Below are 18514 nucleotides of genomic sequence, written 5' to 3'. Positions count from 1 at the left end.
CTGTCTCTCTATAGGACTGTCTCTATAGGACTGTCTCTATATGACTGTCTCTATAGGACTGTCTCTTTATAGGACTGTGTCTCTTTATAGGACTGTGTCTCTATAGGACTGTGTCTCTATAGGACTGTCTCTCTATAGGACTGTGTCTCTATAGGACTGTCTCTATAGGACTGTGTCTCTATAGGACTGTCTCTCTATAGGACTGTGTCTCTCTATAGGCCTGTGTCTCTATAGGACTGTGTCTCTATAGGACTGTCTCTATATGACTGTCTCTTTATAGGACTGTGTCTCTTTATAGGACTGTGTCTCTATAGGACTGTGTCTCTATAGGACTGTCTCTATATGACTGTCTCTTTATAGGACTGTGTCTCTATAGGACTGTGTCTCTATAGGACTGTCTCTATAGGACTGTGTCTCTATAGGACTGTCTCTATATGACTGTCTCTTTATAGGACTGTGTCTCTTTATAGGACTGTGTCTCTATAGGACTGTGTCTCTCTATAGGACTGTCTCTATAGGACTGTGTCTCTCTATAGGCCTGTGTCTCTATAGGACTGTCTCTATAGGACTGTGTCTCTATAGGACTGTCTCTCTATAGGACTGTGTCTCTATAGGACTGTCTCTATAGGACTGTCTCTCTATAGGACTGTGTCTCTATAGGACTGTCTCTATAGGACTGTCTCTCTATAGGACTGTGTCTCTATAGGACTGTCTCTCTATAGGACTGTGTCTCTATAGGCCTGTCTCTCTATAGGACTGTGTCTCTATAGGACTGTGTCTCTTTATAGGACTGTGTCTCTATAGGACTGTGTCTCTATAGGACTGTCTCTATAGGACTGTGTCTCTTTATAGGACTGTGTCTCTATAGGACTGTGTCTCTATAGGACTGTCTCTATAGGACTGTGTCTCTTTATAGGACTGTCTCTCTATAGGACTGTGTCTCTATAGGACTGTCTCTCTATAGGACTGTGTCTCTATAGGACTGTGTCTCTTTATAGGACTGTCTCTATAGGACTGTGTCTCTATAGGACTGTCTCTATAGGACTGTCTCTATAGGACTGTGTCTCTTTATAGGACTGTGTCTCTTTATAGGACTGTGTCTCTATAGGACTGTGTCTCTTTATAGGACTGTGTCTCTATAGGACTGTGTCTCTATAGGACTGTCTCTCTTTATAGAACTGTGTCTCTCTATAGGCCTGTCTCTCTATAGGCCTGTCTCTCTATAGGACTGTCTCTCTTTATAGGACTGTGTCTCTCTATAGGCCTGTCTCTCTATAGGACTGTCTCTCTTTATAGGCCTATAGACAAGAAAACAAACAAACGACTGCCTCATGTAGTGCACTTAGTTGAAGTGACCATAAAAGTATATCTGGAATAATTGTATAGGCTAGAATATAGCATTTATAATTATATGAGTGAGCATTAATTGTATCCCAGTTTGTGTGATGGAGGGGGGGGGGGGGGGCGTTCGACCAATCGCAACAGAGTGGGCGACTGAGCTACTCGGGAGAAATGAACTAGTGATGGGAATTTCGGCTCTTTTTAGTGAGCCGGATCTCTTGGAACGGCTCACCAACAAGCCACCAACAAGCCGGCTCTTTCGGCTCCCAAACGGCTCTTCATATTACCGCTTACTGTATACCTTTTATAACGGTGCCATGCCGTAATTCCGACGCTCATTTTGACACGTGCGCGCGTGTTGACCTTTGTGTTCTCACACTGATCAAAATGCATCCAAATGCTGCTTCTTTTCCTTGTCTCATTCATCTTGTACTCACACGCTCGCACTCGTCTCTCTCCTCTTTTCCTCCTGTCAGTCACAGGCAACGTGTATCGCGCATCGAAATCCCCCGCTCCTCGTTGCTTGTTCTCGTGATTGGTTGCTGGCTGCCATGCATGCGCCGTGACACGCATAGCACGCATAGAATGAATGCATGTTGCAGCTGTAGTGCGGGAGAACAAAAAAGACAACGGCTCGTGTTCTGGAGCCGACTCCCATCGGTCACTTAAAAGAGCCGGCTCTTTGAGCCGACTCGTTCGCGAACGACCCATCACTAGAATGTGTGATGATACAGTGATGATAATAGGTAAGGGATAATCACCTCAAGGCAGGGCAATAAACAGTTTGATATGCCCGGCTAGTGGACAGTAACCTTCCACGAGCCGGGCATATCAAACTGTTTATTGCCCTGCCTTGAGGTGATTATCCCGTTTATTCTACTTCTTGCTTGCCAACATAATAAAACAATTCAAATACTTTACTAATTCTGCTTTTTCTTATTCGTATTGCATGCTTAATAAATGTATACTCTGTTTGAGTTCATCTCCCTCAAAAAGTAGTCCCCTTTAGAACTACGGTGAATAACGTTAGCAAATTTTTCGTAGGTGGAATCCGGAAGAATCATGAATATTAGGGTTACGGTTATGGTTATGGTGAGGGTTACGGTTATGGTTAGCAACCACACAAGGCTGCATCTGATCACTAGTTTAATAATGTAGTTGCTACATTGTAGCCGTTTCTCAATTCGCGTTCTCGTGTGTTCTCGTGTACTTGCGTTCTCGGTAAACGTCATCAGTGGTAGCCCAAGCACTGTTCCAATTCCAAGTACGCGAGTACGCAAGTACTGTCGTAAAACCTGGAAGTGTTCTCGATGCGTTCTCGATGAGGCCGTTCTACCGAGGATGCATCAGAGGTGACTCGTGTGGACTTGAGACCGTTAAATATCCCAGGATGCATCATCGAGTCCGCTGCTGTTCCAATTGCAGGTGCGTACTCGCGTTCTCGGAAGTCTGTACTTGAAAGTCTGGACTTGCCAAGTACATACTTCCAAGTCCGCGAGTACGTAGTCCGCGTACTTGGTATTGAGAAACGGCTTGTGTCTCGCTTGTGAAACTATGTATCGACTGACCCTCCGATAGATTTCCGACACATTTTAGAAACTTTTTTAAACAAGGTTTATTTTTACAATGGACCTCATGTTTTAAATTTCTGTGATATAAAAAAAATACAAGCGGCGTATTGATCTACTATTTGATGACGCTGTGCTTAGTCAGCGGGCAACCTGCCGGGTTAATGCCCTCCTCCCAGCCAATCAGAATCAAGCATTCTTAAACGAAGTAGAATAATGAGCGGTTCTAACATACAGGTAACCCTGTTCTAGTAGTACCCCCAAATGTAATTATTAACCCTAAACAAGCATGATATGGGATCTTTAACCTATTTAACCCAACATATTATACCAGCACTCCTGGGGGTATAATATGTCACCTTTAAGCTACTTTTGCTGCCATCTGGCCAACGTTTGTCGGTGAATGATGATGGAGAAAAACATGTTCTCAGCTTTCCTCCGCCTCGTTGAAAAAGTGGATGTGGTTTTGGGGTTTGAAAATATATCCCCATAATAATAATATTATGGTGAATAATATTAATATCCCAAATAAATGTATTATTAAAATGTCGTCCTGTTTTCCAAAATCACTACATTTGGCTCTGGGGTTCAGCAGAACGGACCGTTCGTTGTTACGAGGACCTGTTCAGGGCTGGACTGGGACGGACGCTTTTAGAGGACGGACCCGGAAGGAGCGTCGCTGTGTTCCTATGTTTTGGCTCCAGGTGGGGTAGGCCAACATGGCATTCTCTATTAGTGTGGAGGCACTCGTACAGTCCGTGATATTAGAGGACCCGTTGTATAAAGACGAAGGTCTCTGTGTGCTCGGTATATTCGGTAAAAGCGCGATGCAGACGGGGGTCCTGAAGGAGTCCCTCATCAACACGCTGGCGGACCGACACGTCTTCTCTCTGTTCGGAGGGGCGGAGGAGACCCGCCCGGAGGACCTCATCCAGGCCGTGTACAGCCAGGAGCACCGGGTGCTGTACCTGCTGCTCACGTCAGTCTACGACAACCGCCAGCTCCTCCGGGCCTGCGAGGCGCTCAGCGGGGAGCTCGGGCACTCGGACGCCCAGGACCGGTGGAAGGGCCTGGAGAAGCAGCACTGTCTGCACCTGCTCTACCTCTTCTCGCTGTGCCATGTCCTCGTCCTGGTGCAGCCCAACTGCGCCTTCGACGTCAGCTACGACCGGCTGTTCCGCGCGCTGGACGCCCTGCGGCAGAAGGTCCTCCCGCTGGTCCGCGCGGCGCTCAAAGACTCTCAGGTCTCCAAGGAGTGGAAGCTCAGCTGCCGGCCGTGCCCCCCGCGGCTGCTCTTCGTGTTCCAGATGAACGGGGCGTTGAAGGTGCCGACGGGAACGGATGCGGCAGGAGCCTCAGACAAGCCCAAGAAACACTCTCCGAGGAGGCGGCTCCAGCACGCCTTGGAGGACCAAATTTATCGAATTTTTCGCAAAAGCCGGGTCCTTACTAATCAGAGCAGCAACTGTTTGTTCAGCGTGCCCGCCAACCAGGCGTTCGTGTACGTGGTCCCGGGGCCGGACGAGGACCCGCTGGGCGCGCTGCTCGGACACCTGCGGTCCAGCTGCGCCCTGCGGGAACAGGACCCCAACTGCCCGCTGTCGGGCCCCCGGCGGTACCAGCAGGTCCGCCGGTCGACCAGACCGCCCCACACTAGTGTGGACTACAGCGGGGGCAGTGGGCAGCTGGTGGACTGCAGTTTGAAGGAGTTCCTCTGGCAGCACATAGACCTAGTATTGACTAAAAAAGGTTTTGACGACAGTGTTGGGCGCAACCCGCAGCCTTCGCACTTCGAGCTCCCGACCTACGCCAAGTGGGTCCAGGTGGCGTGCAAGCTGCACCAGGTCCTCATCCACCACACCGAGGAGGATGTCGCAGACTCTGCTCTCAAAGTGCAAAGCCAGCTGAAGGTTTTGGAGGGCTTCCTCGATGCGGATGCAAAGTTTTCTGAGAACCGCTGCCAGAAAGCCCTGCCGCTGGCCCACAGCGCCTACCAGTCCAACCTGCCGCACAACTACACAACCACGGTCCACAAGAACCAGCTGGCCCAGGCGCTGCGCGTCTACAGCCAGCACGCCCGAGGCGTGGCCTTCCAGCGCTACGCCCTGCAGCTCCACGAGGACTGCTACAAGTTCTGGAGCAACGGGCACCAGCTGTGTGAAGAGCGCAGTCTCACCGACCAACATTGTGTTCACAAGTTCCACCTCCTGCCACAGCCCGGTGAAGCCCTCACATCTGCTTCACTCTTCATTTCACCACACAACGCTTTCACACAAATACATCAAGGCCGCTCGTTCAATTCAGTTTCTTCTGCTAAAGACAACAGCGCCACGTTTGCAGCCCCAGCTGTTCATTGAACGAGGTGCTCTGGTGTGTTGGTAGGGGAGAAGACATCTGGTCATTGAACGAGGTGCTCTGGTGTGTTGGTAGGGGAGAAGACATCTGGTCATTGAACGAGGTGCTCTGGTGTGTTTGTAGGGGAGAAGCCTGACGTGGACCACAACCCCCCGGTCCTCCACCACAACAGCCGCGGCCGCTCCACCAGCGCCTGCAACTGTGGCCGCAAGCAGGCGCCCCGCGACGACCCCTTTGATGTCCAGGCCGCCAACTATGACTTCTTCCTGGTCAGTGCACATCACTCGGTGGTCGTTCACTTTGTCCGTTCCTGGACCTCCATGTTGTTTCCTTGGTTCCATTAATTTGAGATCTCCATCACACAACATAAGGGGATATCATCCAATGTTTAGTTTTAAACAACACTACATAGTTGAGCCCAAGGCCTGATTTGGAACAGAATGAGTCCGTAAAGTGATCAGTTTTCCATAATGACAGCCAGTAACAGATTAACTACTTTTCAGATGGTGGAGGACAAATGCTGCGTGAAGCTGGAGCGCGTGGACTTCCCCGTCTTTGAGCCCAGCACGCCGGACCCTGCGCCGGCCCCCGCCTCGGCCTGCGTGGAGGCGCCGTGGCCCGGGTCGGAGGGCTCCACGGCCGGCGACGCGGAGAAGCTGAAGGAGCCGACGCCGGCCACGGCCGTCTCCGGCAGCGTGGTCCACACCCCCGCCGACTGCACGGGCCTGAGCCTGGCGCTCAGCCTGGGCCAGTCCACGGACAGCATGGGGCCGTACGGGGAGGGGGAGGGCAGCGACGTGTCCACCAAGAGGCCCAGCCTGGTGGACCGCCAGCCCTCCACCGTGGAGTACCTCCCGGGGATGCTGCACACGGGCTGCCCCAAGGGGCTGCTCCCCAAGTTCTCCAGCTGGTCCCTGGTCAAGCTGGGCCCGGCCAAGTCCTACAACTGCCACACGGGCCTGGAGCAGCCAGGCTTCCTCCCCGGCTCCTCCTTCCTGCTGCCGTGGGACCTGGTGATTCGTTCCCGGAGCTCCGAAGAGGACACCGGATTGGCCGAGCCCCTTGACGGAGGCGTGTCGTCGTGGCCCGCCCCCAACAAGTCCCTGGTGGGGAAGCGCGGGAGCACGGGGGGCCTGGGGCGGGGCCGGCGGCGGGACGACGTGGCCCGGGCCTTCGTGGGCTTTGAGTACGAGGACAGCAGGGGCCGCCGCTTCCTCAGCTCGGGGCCTGACAAGATGGTGAAGGTACTGGGGCCCGGGGGCGCCAAGGAGCCGGCCAGCCGGGTCCTCAACACAGACATGCCCCTCTACGTCCCCTCGCCGGCGCAGGGCCGCGGCCTCAAGCCTCACTACGCCCAGCTGATGCGCCTCTACGTGGTGGTGCCTGACGCGGCCCTGGAGATCACTCTGAACCCTCAGGTAGGCTGGGCGCGCCGCCCCTCCGCTCTGTGTTGGCGCAGCGTGGTCCTGCCGTATGTCGTTGATGTCTTTCACCAGAACAGTAAAAAGGTTGGTTTCTCCCCAGGTGCAGCCCGGCCCCCCCCCCTGCCCCGTCTTCCACCCGGAGAGGACGGAGCTGGTGCTGCCGGCCGACGGCCTGTGGGTGCTGCGCTTCCCCTACTCCTACCTGACGGAGCGCGGGCCCTGCTACCCGCCCAAGGAGAACCAGCCCCTCTCCGCCTACAAGGTGCTGCGGGGCGTCCTGAGGGCAGCCACCGTCACCCCTCCTCCTCCACAGCTGCTCCACTGCTGAGGCTCACATCAGCACGCTGCTCCTCCTCCGCTCACCATAGGCCCTCTCAAATCTCAAATCATGCTGTTAGACAGTCAGGATCATGAGCTAACGGCCCCGAGGCCCCTCTGTCCATCGTATCATGAACAGCTTCACCAAGGCCCCTCTGTCCATCGTATCATGAACAGGTTCACCAAGGCCCCTCTGTCCATCATATCATGAACAGGTTCACCAAGGCCCCTCTGTCCATCGTATCATGAACAGGTTCACCAAGGCCCCTCTGTCCATCGTATCATGAACAGCTTCACCAAGGCCCCTCTGTCCATCGTATCATGAACAGCTTCACCAAGGCCCCTCTGTCCATCGTATCATGAACAGCTTCACCAAGGCCCCTCTGTCCATCGTATCATGAACAGGTTCACCAAGGCCCCTCTGTCCATCGTATCATGAACAGCTTCACCAAGGCCCCTCTGTCCATCGTATCATGAACAGCTTCACCAAGGCCCCTCTGTCCATCGTATCATGAACAGCTTCATCACTTGTGGACGTCACAGATTTTCACAGTGAGCTGTGTGTATGAGCAAATAAATATTACATCTTTGGTCAACAATCCTGTTTTTAGATGTTTTTATTTCAAGAAAGTGTGTGCTTTAGTAATGCAAGTTATATGGTAACTGCGCAATGATCGCGTTAGTGAGGTGCAGGGCCTCGACAATGTCTAACATGTTGGCCACCAGGGAGCGATATTGTTGTTGGAATGGTCAAAGGGAGAAGAGATTAATATCCAGATTAGGGGTTTTGGTAACAACCATCTGGCTATATTGTACATAGAAGCTACTAGTTTTTTTCTTTGTCTTCAACAATACTGATATTCTTCTTGAAATTATATTTCCAATTATAGCGAGTTACATTTTGTCAACAAATGAAAGCTAATTATGAAAGTTACGGAAACTAGTGAGAAAGCATTCAGTTACAAATTTGGTAATTCAAATGATAAAACCATTCCAAATGTTTCGATCCCTTTCGTGATCGACCAAAAATAAAGTCCGTTTGCGTTAAATTCACGGCGCACTGTGATTGGTCCGTTTACTCCACCTCTTTCTCATAGGTAAGATGTTGCTATGCCGTCTATCAATTCTGATTGGCTACGAATAGCTGCCACTCAACAGCCGTGACGATGAACCGTAATAACATCAACTTTCATGCTTTGTTGTACAGAATTTCCCATTGACGTCTGCAGATGCATATCGATTCCTAAAGTTAACATTTAAGAAGTAACGTGGCAAGCTGCATGGAGGATTAAAACAGCGGATCAACGAGTACTTGGCAAACAAGGCGAAACAGTTTGAACGTGTTTTGTCTTTCTAAATATAAGGTAATTTATCGCGTGCCATTCACCTTTTTTTTTTTATTTTTATATTGCTACAATTAACACGACTAGTGTGGAAAGTTGACCTAGTGCCGATCGTTATTAACGCTCGACACTCGAGTGTCGTCCTCACTGCGGGACGACACTCGAGTGTCTCATCGTCCTCACTGGATGTCCGAGGCTCTGGTCGTTGGAGACCCGTTGAGGAGCATCATGGTGCAGCCTGGAGCGCCAGGCTCCTGGAGCTCCAGGCGCCTGGAGCCTGGAGCTCCAGGAGCCTGGAGCTCTGCACCTCCATGGTGTGACATCACAAGCAGGGCTGTTGCATGGCGGTGTGGCTGCTGATGGGACAAAAGTATGGTGAAAGTCACAACGAGGATCATATTCATGTTTTTATTTGAACGGTAGTAGGTCTAATGATACTTATAATGATGATTACACGTATTCATTTATCATTTTTTAACGTGCACATTTCGTCATTGATTCAGAAATTGACAAAGAATAAGTGGTCAATTTGCACGTTCATTTAGGTAACTGTCTTTGATAACGTACAAACCTTTTTACTCCAACAGATACGGTATTATTAAGTATTAAGGAATTGTACAGCTGTGTTTTGCCAGTACCACCAAATGCACACATCCATTCCTGGTAGTAGCCCTGAAGGGTGTACCAGGTAGGTAGGCCTACTGGTTAAAACAACCCACACCGCCTCACTGCAGTTTGTTGATAGAGTCCATTCCTAGCTGCAGAATTGGAAATGCTGAGGATTTCCAGTCCACTGTTGGGATAATATGTGACCTGTTTATTGTGTTTTTTGATGAACATTTAAAGGGTTATTATTGCTTCTTTCAAAGAGTCAGATTAAAACACAATAACCATTCCCACCCACCAGTCTATGCTGACTGAGTGCTTGAGAATGATTATTGGCGATTGGGATTGAAGAAACCCTAGCTGGTCCACTTGTTCGTCACTAGCGTCTGTGATGCACCCGTCTGTATAGTTGAGACAGTCTTTTTGAGGCAAAAAGTTAAGTCACACTTAATTTCCAAATGTTGTGAACAAAACCGGGAAAGAACAGAGAGAAAGTTTAAGACACATTTCTAAGCATGTTTTTTGTTTTTACAGCCATTATAATATTTGAATGAAACAATAATCTCCAATGTGGCCCACATGGTTAGCATTGTGGACCCCATAATACAATCTGCCAGGGTCCACATGGCGGACAATCCCAGTCCAAACATAATGGAAACAATGATGAACTGTTATTTGTATTTATCTTGCTTCCTTCACACGGCATTTAGTATATCCACTGTAAACTAAGTACTACTGCATAACTACAAAGTACTACTACTACAGAACCAACCCAAATACATTTACTTTGATTGTCAGTTCAGTTCTCAGTCATGGCTGGCAGCTGTACAGAAGTAGGAGCCATAAGGGTATGGGCTACAGACTTAACTTCCCTGAGTATATTCTGCAATTCCCAGAGTAAACACAACATTTCCCAGAGTAAATATATCATTTGCCATTAGACCCATTTTCTCCTCTCTCAAATAGATACTTTGACTTTCTTTTAGCTTGTTGAAAGAGACAGAAACAAGTGAGAGACATATCTCTCTAAAATACTCTATGGTGATTTGGTAATTAATCCGTAATTATGACTATTGTGGTTTGAACAATCGCCTTAAGGTGATAAATTAAATACTTAATGAATGAACATTTAACATTCCACTTATTGATCAGAGGTACACCTAAAGTGTTGATAATATTGTTTTGGTTGCCTGATGGTGCCTACTAGCCATGCTAGGCTAGTTAAAGACTTGTTTTGAAAACTGGTAGGAAACCGCCAGGGGACAATCAAGTGTGTGTGTGTGTGTGTGTGTGTGTGTGTGTGTGTGTGTGTGTGTGTGTGTGTGTGTGTGTGTGTGTGTGTGTGTGTGTGTGTGTGTGTGTGTGTGTGTGTGTGTGTGTGTGTGTGTGTGTGTGTGTGTGTGTGTGTGTGCGTGCGTGCGTGCGTGCGTGCGTGCGTGTGTGTGTGTGGGGGGGGGTTTGTGTGAGTGTGTTAGTGCATCTGTGTAAGTGCGCAAGGTGATACGCGATATTTCATTGTCCCTGTGGGAAATTAGTTGAGCTCTGCTTTGAACAATAACATAATTAATACACTATTATTTGTTACACTATTATACAAACATCCATTCATTTGAGTATGAACACAGAGACAGCCATGGCTCTAACATTCAGTCATTGTCAACAGTAGGAGAGGTTTACTGTCGCTCAACGCCTCTGTCTTCACTTATCATCCCGTTGACAAGAGATATTTGAAATATATAACTTTCTTAAACTGAATTGGCCCACCTGCAATGCAGTATGCCTTGATTATTGGTCAGTTCACACACACACACACACACACACACACAGACACACACACACACACAGACACACACACACACACACACACACACACACACACACACACACACACACACTACTCACGGAGCCCTATTTTTCTGTTCAGTGTCAGATAGCACATTTGACCCTTGCCCTCTCCTCTGCCCCATAATGTCCTCACCTCAGCACTTCCTTTCACAGTATGACCCCCTCCACCCCCCTCCACCCATCTCAATTGTGCCTCTGGTCAGCCCCTGAGTCAGCACGTTGTCCTGGTGTCCAGGGGGGGAAGTGAAGAGTGTTTTACTGCTGAACATTCTGGCAGCTGCAGCAGCTGCAGCCACCTGTCCACCAGTCCACCGGGCTGGACCAGTCCACCGGTCCAGACCGGTCCAGCCCAGTGGACCAGTCCCGCCCAGCAGCCACCTGTCCACTGGGCTGGACCGGTCCACCGGTCCAGACTGGTCCAGCCCAGTGGACCAGTCCCGCCCAGCAGCCACCTGTCCACCTGTCCACCTGTCCACCTGTCCCAGCTCGGTGGGAGATGATTAACCATACTAAGGTGTTTTGATGATGTATCTTATCGGTTTATATCACCTTTTCCCCTGCATTGCTGTGGTCGCTTTACAATCATTGGTTTAGCAATATGCATTCACATGGAGATGGACACTCTGTTGGTGTGTATGCTGTGTCTAACCTCTCTCTGGTTGAACTGTGATAGAGAGGAGAGCTACTTCCACACACTAGCTACACACGCTTCCTCTCCCCTGGTGCCTCACATGGTACACTATACTTAATACTACCCATAATGCATCATAAGAGTAGTGTACCGCTGATGCACACCTTTTAATGCACTTTATCCCATGATGCATGTTGCAGTTTTCTTTCGTAATTCGTAATTGAATTGATTCATCCAATAGTGATTATCCGGCACATTCTGTTTCCACAAGTGAGCCAATTAGAAAGTAGCTCTTCTGTCACTCCCTTCCACTCCCCCTCCAGCCACCCCGGGCCCCCGGCCGGTCGCCTCCACGCTTCAACTGGGATGACGCGTTCGAAAACCTTCCAGGCCTACCTTCCCAGCTGCCACCGCACCTACAGCTGTATCCACTGCCGCGCACACCTGGCGAACCACGATGAACTCATATCCAAGGTACTGACCTCACCTGGCCAACCACGGTGAACTCATATCCAAGGCACTGACCTCACAGCTGCTGTCCCTTCATCACACAAGTCACTGGAGCTCCTCTCTGCTCTCACCAGGTTGTTTGTGGTCAACATGTGTATAAGATGGAACGCCCCAGACTGGAGTTGTGAGTGTCCCAGTAGAACGATCAGGACAGTAGTAGTAAATATTTAAGAAAATGAAACATAGAATGAATGAATGCTACTAAACTTAGCTCGGGGCCACAGTTAGTTTTACGGTCCCCCAGACGACTCATCCTAAAATAAAAGGCTAAATGGTTGTAGCTAAGATGTGGTCCAAGAATGACAAGCATACATCACGCCTGCAGTTGCTTTCACCAAAATATACTCCTACACACCAATGCAGTGATTGTGTATAAATAGTCTGTTAGAGGACGGCCATCAGAGGAGTTTTAACTAACGGTTGTCTGTGGTTTGAGAGAAAGGACTCCAAGCAGACCTCTCATAATGAAGGATGGCTGTTAACTCCATCCTCCGTGACGGGGTTGAGGAATGAACACACAATGGTCATTTATCCTTGGATGGTCAATAGTGTCTCTTCTCAACCCCAACGGTAGAAGGGATTAGGATGGATAAGCCTGGTGAAGTGAAGGGGGCAGTCTGTCCTACACACAGTGACACAAAGGTCACGTCCTATCAGGGCCAGGAGGTGTGGCTGGGGAAGAGGCCCAGCTCAACGTGTGTCCCTGGTGGCTGCTCTCAGCACCGCCGCCACTGGCCACTGGCCCAGGCTCGGCGGTGGCAGTTAAAGCAAGTTGTGATGTGTGCATAACATGCGAAGTTGGTTGAATTCTAGATATATTATATACATTTGACACTATTATAATGTGAACAAGGAGGGACTTCATTGCAGTGGGTGTGCTGTGTGTGTGTGTGTGTGTGTGTGTGTGTGTGTGTGTGTGTGTGTGTGTGTGTGTGTGTGTGTGTGTGTGTGTGTGTGTGCGTGCGTGCGTGCGTGCGTGCGTGTGCATGCATGTATGTGGTGGAAATAAAATCTCTACCTTACAAAACAAAGAGTGTGGCCTCATATTGTGATTAGGAGAAAGGTTCTGTAAAGGTCTCACTTCCTTATCTTCATGGTTCCCCCTCCAACAGACTCTCATCATGAACAAGGTTGATGTTGGTAAATACGATGTGATGTGTTCATTCTCTGGCTCTAGGTATTTAGATGGTTTACTTTTAGGGAGGTCGAAAAACAGCCCAGGTTCTGAGAAAAGACGACAACAATCCATCCCGTCCTCAATGGAGGCATTGAAAGTGGAACTGGTTCAGTGGCAAAGTGTTTTATCTTAAAACATCAAGTAAAACCTTTCCACACAAGTCGTTCCTGGTTCTTGTGGGTCATTGTCGTGCACAGCTGTGTAGAGTGAATGGTTGTTTGTTCACTGCTATTCAAAGGAGTGGGGATTACATTTCATTACTGGGGAAGTTTGCCACGTTATTATTATTCTGCGACAAGAGATCCAGTCTCTCCAGTCTCCAGGGTTCTGTTCTGGAGGTCTGTGGAGGTCTGTTCTGGAGGTCTGGGGGGGTCTGTTCTGGAGGTCTGTTCTGGAGGTCTGGGGGGGTCTGGAGGTCTGGGGGGTCTGGAGGTCTGGGGGGGTCTGTTCTGGAGGTCTGTTCTTGGAGGTCTGGGGGGGTCTGTTCTGGAGGTCTGGGGGGTCTGGAGGTCTGGGGGGGTCTGGAGGTCTGTGGAGGTCTGTTCTGAGGTCTGGGGGTCTGTTCTGGGGAATGTCCTGCTATGATGTTTAGTTTGAGGTCCACAGTAACACTTTAACTGAACACCTTTCTCTGGGTTTCTCTTTCTCTCAGTCATTCCAAGGAAGTCAAGGTAGAGCGTACCTCTTCAATGCCGTGTAAGTGTTCCTCTTTATCTCACCCTCACCCTACACTTGATATCTTTATTATTAAGTATTATTAAATTGTTGAAACAGTCTGCAAAATAGGCTGCAGCCTGATATCTGTACTTTAATCTCTGTGCCATTTCACTTTTGCACCCATAGTGTATTGTAGTGTAGTACAGTGTAGTATAGTATACTGTAGTATAGTGTAGTACAGTGTAGTGTAGTATACTGTAGTATAGTGTAGTACAGTGTAGTGTAGTACAGTGTAGTGTAGTATACTGTAGTATAGTGTAGTATAGTATAGTGTAGTGTAGTATACTGTAGTATAGTGTAGTACAGTATAGTGTAGTGTATTATACTGTAGTATAGTGTAGTACAGTGTAGTGTAGTATAGTGTAGTGTAGTATACTGTAGTATACTGTAGTACAGTGTAGTGTAGTATACTGTAGTATAGTGTAGTACAGTGTAGTGTAGTATATCGTAGTATATTGTAGTGTAGTACAGTGTAGTATAGTGTAGTGTAGTACAGTATAATGTAGTATAGTGCAGTGTAGTGTAATGTAGTATAGTTTAGTGTAGTTTAGTATAGTGTAGTATAGTGTAGTGTAGTTTTGTATAGTGTAGTATAGTGTAGTTTAGTTTAGTGTAGTGTGGTGTAGTATAATGTAGTTTAGTGTAGTGTAGTTTAGTTTAGTGTAGTGTAGTATAATGTCGTTTAGTGTAATGTAGTTTAGTTTAGTGTAGTGTAGTATAATGTAGTTTAGTGTAGTGTAGTTTAGTGTAGTGTAGTATAATGTAGTTTAGTGTAGTGTAGTTTAGTTTAGTGTAGTGTAGTATAATGTAGTTTAGTGTAGTGTAGTTTAGTTTAGTTTAGTGTAGTGTAGTATAATGTAGTGTAGTTTAGTGTAGTTTAGTTTAGTGTAGTTTAGTGTAGTGTAGTATAGTATAATGTAGTATAGTGTTGTGTAGTGTAGTGTAGTATAGTATAATGTAGTATAGTGTAGTGTAGTTTAGTATAATGTAGTGTAGTGTAGTTTGGTGTAGTGTAGTTTAGTGTAGTGTAGTATAATGTAGTATAGTGTAGTGTAGTGTAGTATAATGTAGTGTAGTTTAGTGTAGTGTAGTATAATGTAGTATAGTGTAGTGTAGTATAGTATAGTGTAGTGTAGTTTAGTGTAGTGTAGTATAGTATAATGTAGTATAGTGTAGTGTAGTTTAGTGTAGTGTAGTATAGTATAATGTAGTGTAGTGTAGTGTAGTATAATGTAGTGTAGTTTAGTGTAGTGTAGTATAGTATAATGTAGTATAGTGTAGTTTAGTGTAGTGTAGTATAGTATAATGTAGTATAGTGTAGTGTAGTTTAGTGTAGTATAGTATAATGTAATATAGTGTAGTTTAGTATAGTGTAGTGTAGTATAGTGTAGTATAGTGTAGTGTAGTTTAGTGTAGTTTAGTGTAGTGTCGTAAACTATAGTATAAATATGCCCCTCTTGATGCTGGAGATGCTGAATGTATATTCGTAGTGGGTTTCATGGCTAATAAAGCGCTTCTGAGGATGATAACATGTCAGCATTAAACTTAATACTGTATTAATATTAAGAATAATATTATATCTGTTGTACTTTAATATCAATAAAAAGAGATCATGTGACCTCTCTAGGCAGTTTTTTATTATTATTATTGTTATTATTATTATTATTATTACCAACAGTGTCCTGTGTTCAGAGCGACCCATGCAGCCCCCTGCTCACTCTCTCCTGGTGTCTCTCTCCTGGTCTCTCTCCTGGTCTCTCTCCTGGTCTCTCTCTCCTGGTCTCTCTCCTGGTCTCTCTCCTGGTCTCTCTCCTGGTCTCTCTAGTGTTAACGTGGGCTGTGGTCCAGCAGAAGAGCGCCTGCTGCTGACTGGGCTCCACGCCGTGGCAGACATCTTCTGTGAGAGCTGCAGGACCACGCTGGGCTGGAAATACGTGAGCTACAACCAACCACAGCCAACTAGAGATACAGCTGGTCCTCTGGACTCTGCTACTACCAACCACAGTCAACTAGAACTACAGCTGGTCCTCTGGACTCTGCTTCAGCCCCACAACCAACTAGGGACTGCTGGCTAAAGACGTTCACTAAGAACACCACAGGAACACCAGTTGGTTGTGTTGGTCGTTGTTTGGGGCAGTGGGCAAGGCACCTCTATGCTATGTGCTAAAAATGAATTATAAACTCACTTTCCTGCTCAAAAATGTGGGAATTAATTTGAAATCAATTGTTGATTTCAAACGATGCTGTAACCGTTTATACAGTGATAATGCCCCCATAATAATTAATTTCCACGATCATGAGATGTATCGGCTTAGGATTAACAATCTATGTGAATTGACCATACTTCTTACCAGTTTAAAATCAGTGTAGTGCTCAGCATGAACCAAGCACTCACCATGAACCAAGCGCTCACCATGAACCAAGCGCTCACCATGAACCAAGCGCTCACCATGAACCAAGCGCTCACCATGAACCAAGCGCTCACCAGCCACTGTCTGTTCTGCTCTCTTTCTGTCCTCTGCAGGAACATGCATTTGAAAGCAGTCAGAAATACAAGGAGGGTAAATTCATCATCGAGCTGGCCCACATGATCAAAGACAACGGCTGGGACTGAGGCCACAGGGTCAGCAGACGGCTGATTGGCTCACAGGAGCTCGTTCCAGGTGAGGTCACCAGGGTCAGAGTCTACACCTCACACGTGACTGAAGGCTGTCGTGTGCGCGTGTGTTGTGTGTTTGCTGGTGAGTTTGGAGGTCTTGTGAGTTAAACAAGAACATGATGAATGTAGTGGGGGTATTGTTCTCATAGTGGTCTTCATGGGGGAGAATAATAAGCATTCATTTAGTAGTTTGACTTCACGTGGACTAAGCCCAGACATGTTATACAACTAAAGGGGCTGTGCCCTTTGACCTTAGGACTAGTACCTGATCCATGTGATGTCACACATCAATAGTCAATGTTTCCTTGAAGCATTGGCCATAGCCATGGTATAGGACCATGGCTAAGGCCAAGGCCCTGGTAACATATCAGCATCTGTGATAAAAATGTATATATGCTGCAGTTATCTGAAGCTGTTGGATGAGTAACTGTTATCTTTCAAAGAACAGATGGATTTTTTTGGTATATTGTATTATGCTATTTATTCAAAGTATGTGTTCTAAGTTATTCTCGTATTATGTAATAGGTGTTACATACCAAAACCCTTTCTGAATCTTTAGTCAGTACATGTTTTGGGTATTTTTATTTTTATCCAGCATTCAAGTGTAGCGATCAGAAAGGTGATCTGAGCTGTAGTCCTTTAGGTCAGGTTGTAGAGCACAGAGCCGCTCCTGAGGAGGTGAGGTCAGGTTGTAGAGCACAGAGCCGCTCCTGAGGAGGTGAGGTCAGGTTGTAGAGCACAGAGCCGCTTCTGAGGAGGTGAGGTCAGGTTGTAGAGCACAGAGCCGCTCCTGAGGAGGTGAGGTCAGGTTGTAGAGCACAGAGCCGCTCCTGAGGAGGTGAGGTCAGGTTGTAGAGCACAGAGCCGCTCCTGAGGAGGTGAGGTCAGGTTGTAGAGCACAGAGCCGCTCCTGAGGAGGTGAGGTCAGGTTGTAGAGCACAGAGCCGCTCCTGGAGGAGGTGAGGTCAGGTTGTAGAGCACAGCGCCGATCCTGAGGAGGTCAGGTCAGGTTGTAGAGCACAGAGCCGCTCCTGAGGAGGTCAGGTCAGGTTGTAGAGCACAGAGCCGCTCCTGAGGAGGTCAGGTCAGGTTGTAGAGCACAGAGCCGCTCCTGGAGGAGGTCAGGTCAGGTTGTAGAGCACAGAGCCGCTCCTGAGGAGGTGAGGTGCGCTCCATCAGGGCTGCACAATGTCTTTGCGTTCATTGCGAGGCCAATTAAAAAAGGTTATGTCACCCTTAGCTTATTCAGATTTTGAATCTGTCAACACGGTTTGATCTTACAGCAAAAAATAAATTGGTCTAAAAAATATGCAAAAGCAGTATCTTATAATCCTATGCTATTGCTAATGCTAACATCAGCATTAGCATTAGCAACATTAGCACAAAAGGTTAATTCATGTTACTTAATTAGGACAGACTTCTGTGACTCTTGTGTCTTGTGGTGTTTGTAGTTCTACCCATGCTGGTTTTTAGCTTGGTTCTTTCTTGTTTTTATTTGATATTATTTGCTGTCTTTTGTTTCACCGACGGATGTATACCAAATGTACCATGTTCAGCCCGATGACTTTAGCGTTGAAGCGTTGAGAGGAAACCACAGAATGTAACTGAGATGATGACCCTCCTCATTAGAGGACCTCTGTTCTGTGTGGACCAAAGACTGTTAAGGTTAAGTTTACCAAACGGCCAACCTCATTCATACTTAAAGTTCACCATTCTAAGTAAAGGATTGTGGTTTTCCCTCAGTTCATTTGGAAAGCAGGCCTTTCTGTGTGTGCTATTGATATTTGAGATGTATCTTCATTTTATATAGCCATATTCAGTGTTCTATTTATTGAATCCCATTCAGTTCATATTTGGAGATTGTTGCATACTGTCTGTACTGAGCCTTGCTCATTAGATAGTTTTCCTACTTTCTTTTATACTTTGAGAACAATATATTTATTGAGATTTTGAGAATAATTTGCAAAGAACTGAGATGACAATATAACAGACAATAAAGACGTGTATTCCATTGAGACCA

At 47.2% G+C, this 18514-nt stretch overlaps 2 protein-coding genes across 2 annotated transcripts; both read left to right on the top strand.

The window, feature by feature from the left end:
- Positions 1 to 3589: 3589 nt before the first annotated feature.
- Positions 3590 to 7517, top strand: smg8 (SMG8 nonsense mediated mRNA decay factor). The gene is made up of 4 exons (XM_084474590.1): positions 3590 to 5129; positions 5388 to 5533; positions 5768 to 6682; positions 6789 to 7517. Exons 1-4 carry the CDS (start codon positions 3629 to 3631, stop codon positions 7014 to 7016), a joined length of 2790 nt encoding a protein of 929 aa, XP_084330716.1. The 5' UTR covers positions 3590 to 3628; the 3' UTR covers positions 7017 to 7517.
- Positions 7518 to 8241: 724 nt separating this feature from the next.
- Positions 8242 to 16826, top strand: LOC311354168 (protein yippee-like 2). Its single transcript, XM_084473965.1, has 5 exons — positions 8242 to 8370; positions 11755 to 11905; positions 13771 to 13814; positions 15661 to 15769; positions 16360 to 16826. The coding sequence occupies exons 2-5, from the start codon at positions 11798 to 11800 to the stop codon at positions 16447 to 16449; spliced, it is 351 nt and encodes a 116-aa protein (XP_084330091.1). The 5' UTR covers positions 8242 to 8370; positions 11755 to 11797; the 3' UTR covers positions 16450 to 16826.
- The last annotated feature ends 1688 nt before the right edge of the window (positions 16827 to 18514 follow it).

Source organism: Micromesistius poutassou, assembly GCF_964030765.1.
Source record: "Micromesistius poutassou genome assembly, chromosome: 10".
Taxonomy (NCBI): Eukaryota; Metazoa; Chordata; class Actinopteri; order Gadiformes; family Gadidae; genus Micromesistius; species Micromesistius poutassou.
Note: the sequence above shows the minus strand (reverse complement) of the source record. Positions and strands in the feature narration are given on the sequence as shown.

Excerpts from the sequence above, each read along its gene's own strand:
- smg8 (XM_084474590.1), top strand. The coding sequence starts at position 3,629 with ATGGCATTCTCTATTAGTGTGGAGGCACTCGTACAGTCCGTGATATTA. Across the intron at positions 5,130-5,387 it reads CCACCTCCTGCCACAGCCCG|GGGAGAAGCCTGACGTGGAC; the intron begins GTGAAGCCCTCA and ends GTGTGTTTGTAG. Across the intron at positions 5,534-5,767 it reads CCAACTATGACTTCTTCCTG|ATGGTGGAGGACAAATGCTG; the intron begins GTCAGTGCACAT and ends ACTACTTTTCAG.
- LOC311354168 (XM_084473965.1), top strand. The coding sequence starts at position 11,798 with ATGACGCGTTCGAAAACCTTCCAGGCCTACCTTCCCAGCTGCCACCGC. Across the intron at positions 11,906-13,770 it reads ACGATGAACTCATATCCAAG|TCATTCCAAGGAAGTCAAGG; the intron begins GTACTGACCTCA and ends TCTTTCTCTCAG. Across the intron at positions 13,815-15,660 it reads GCGTACCTCTTCAATGCCGT|TGTTAACGTGGGCTGTGGTC; the intron begins GTAAGTGTTCCT and ends TGGTCTCTCTAG.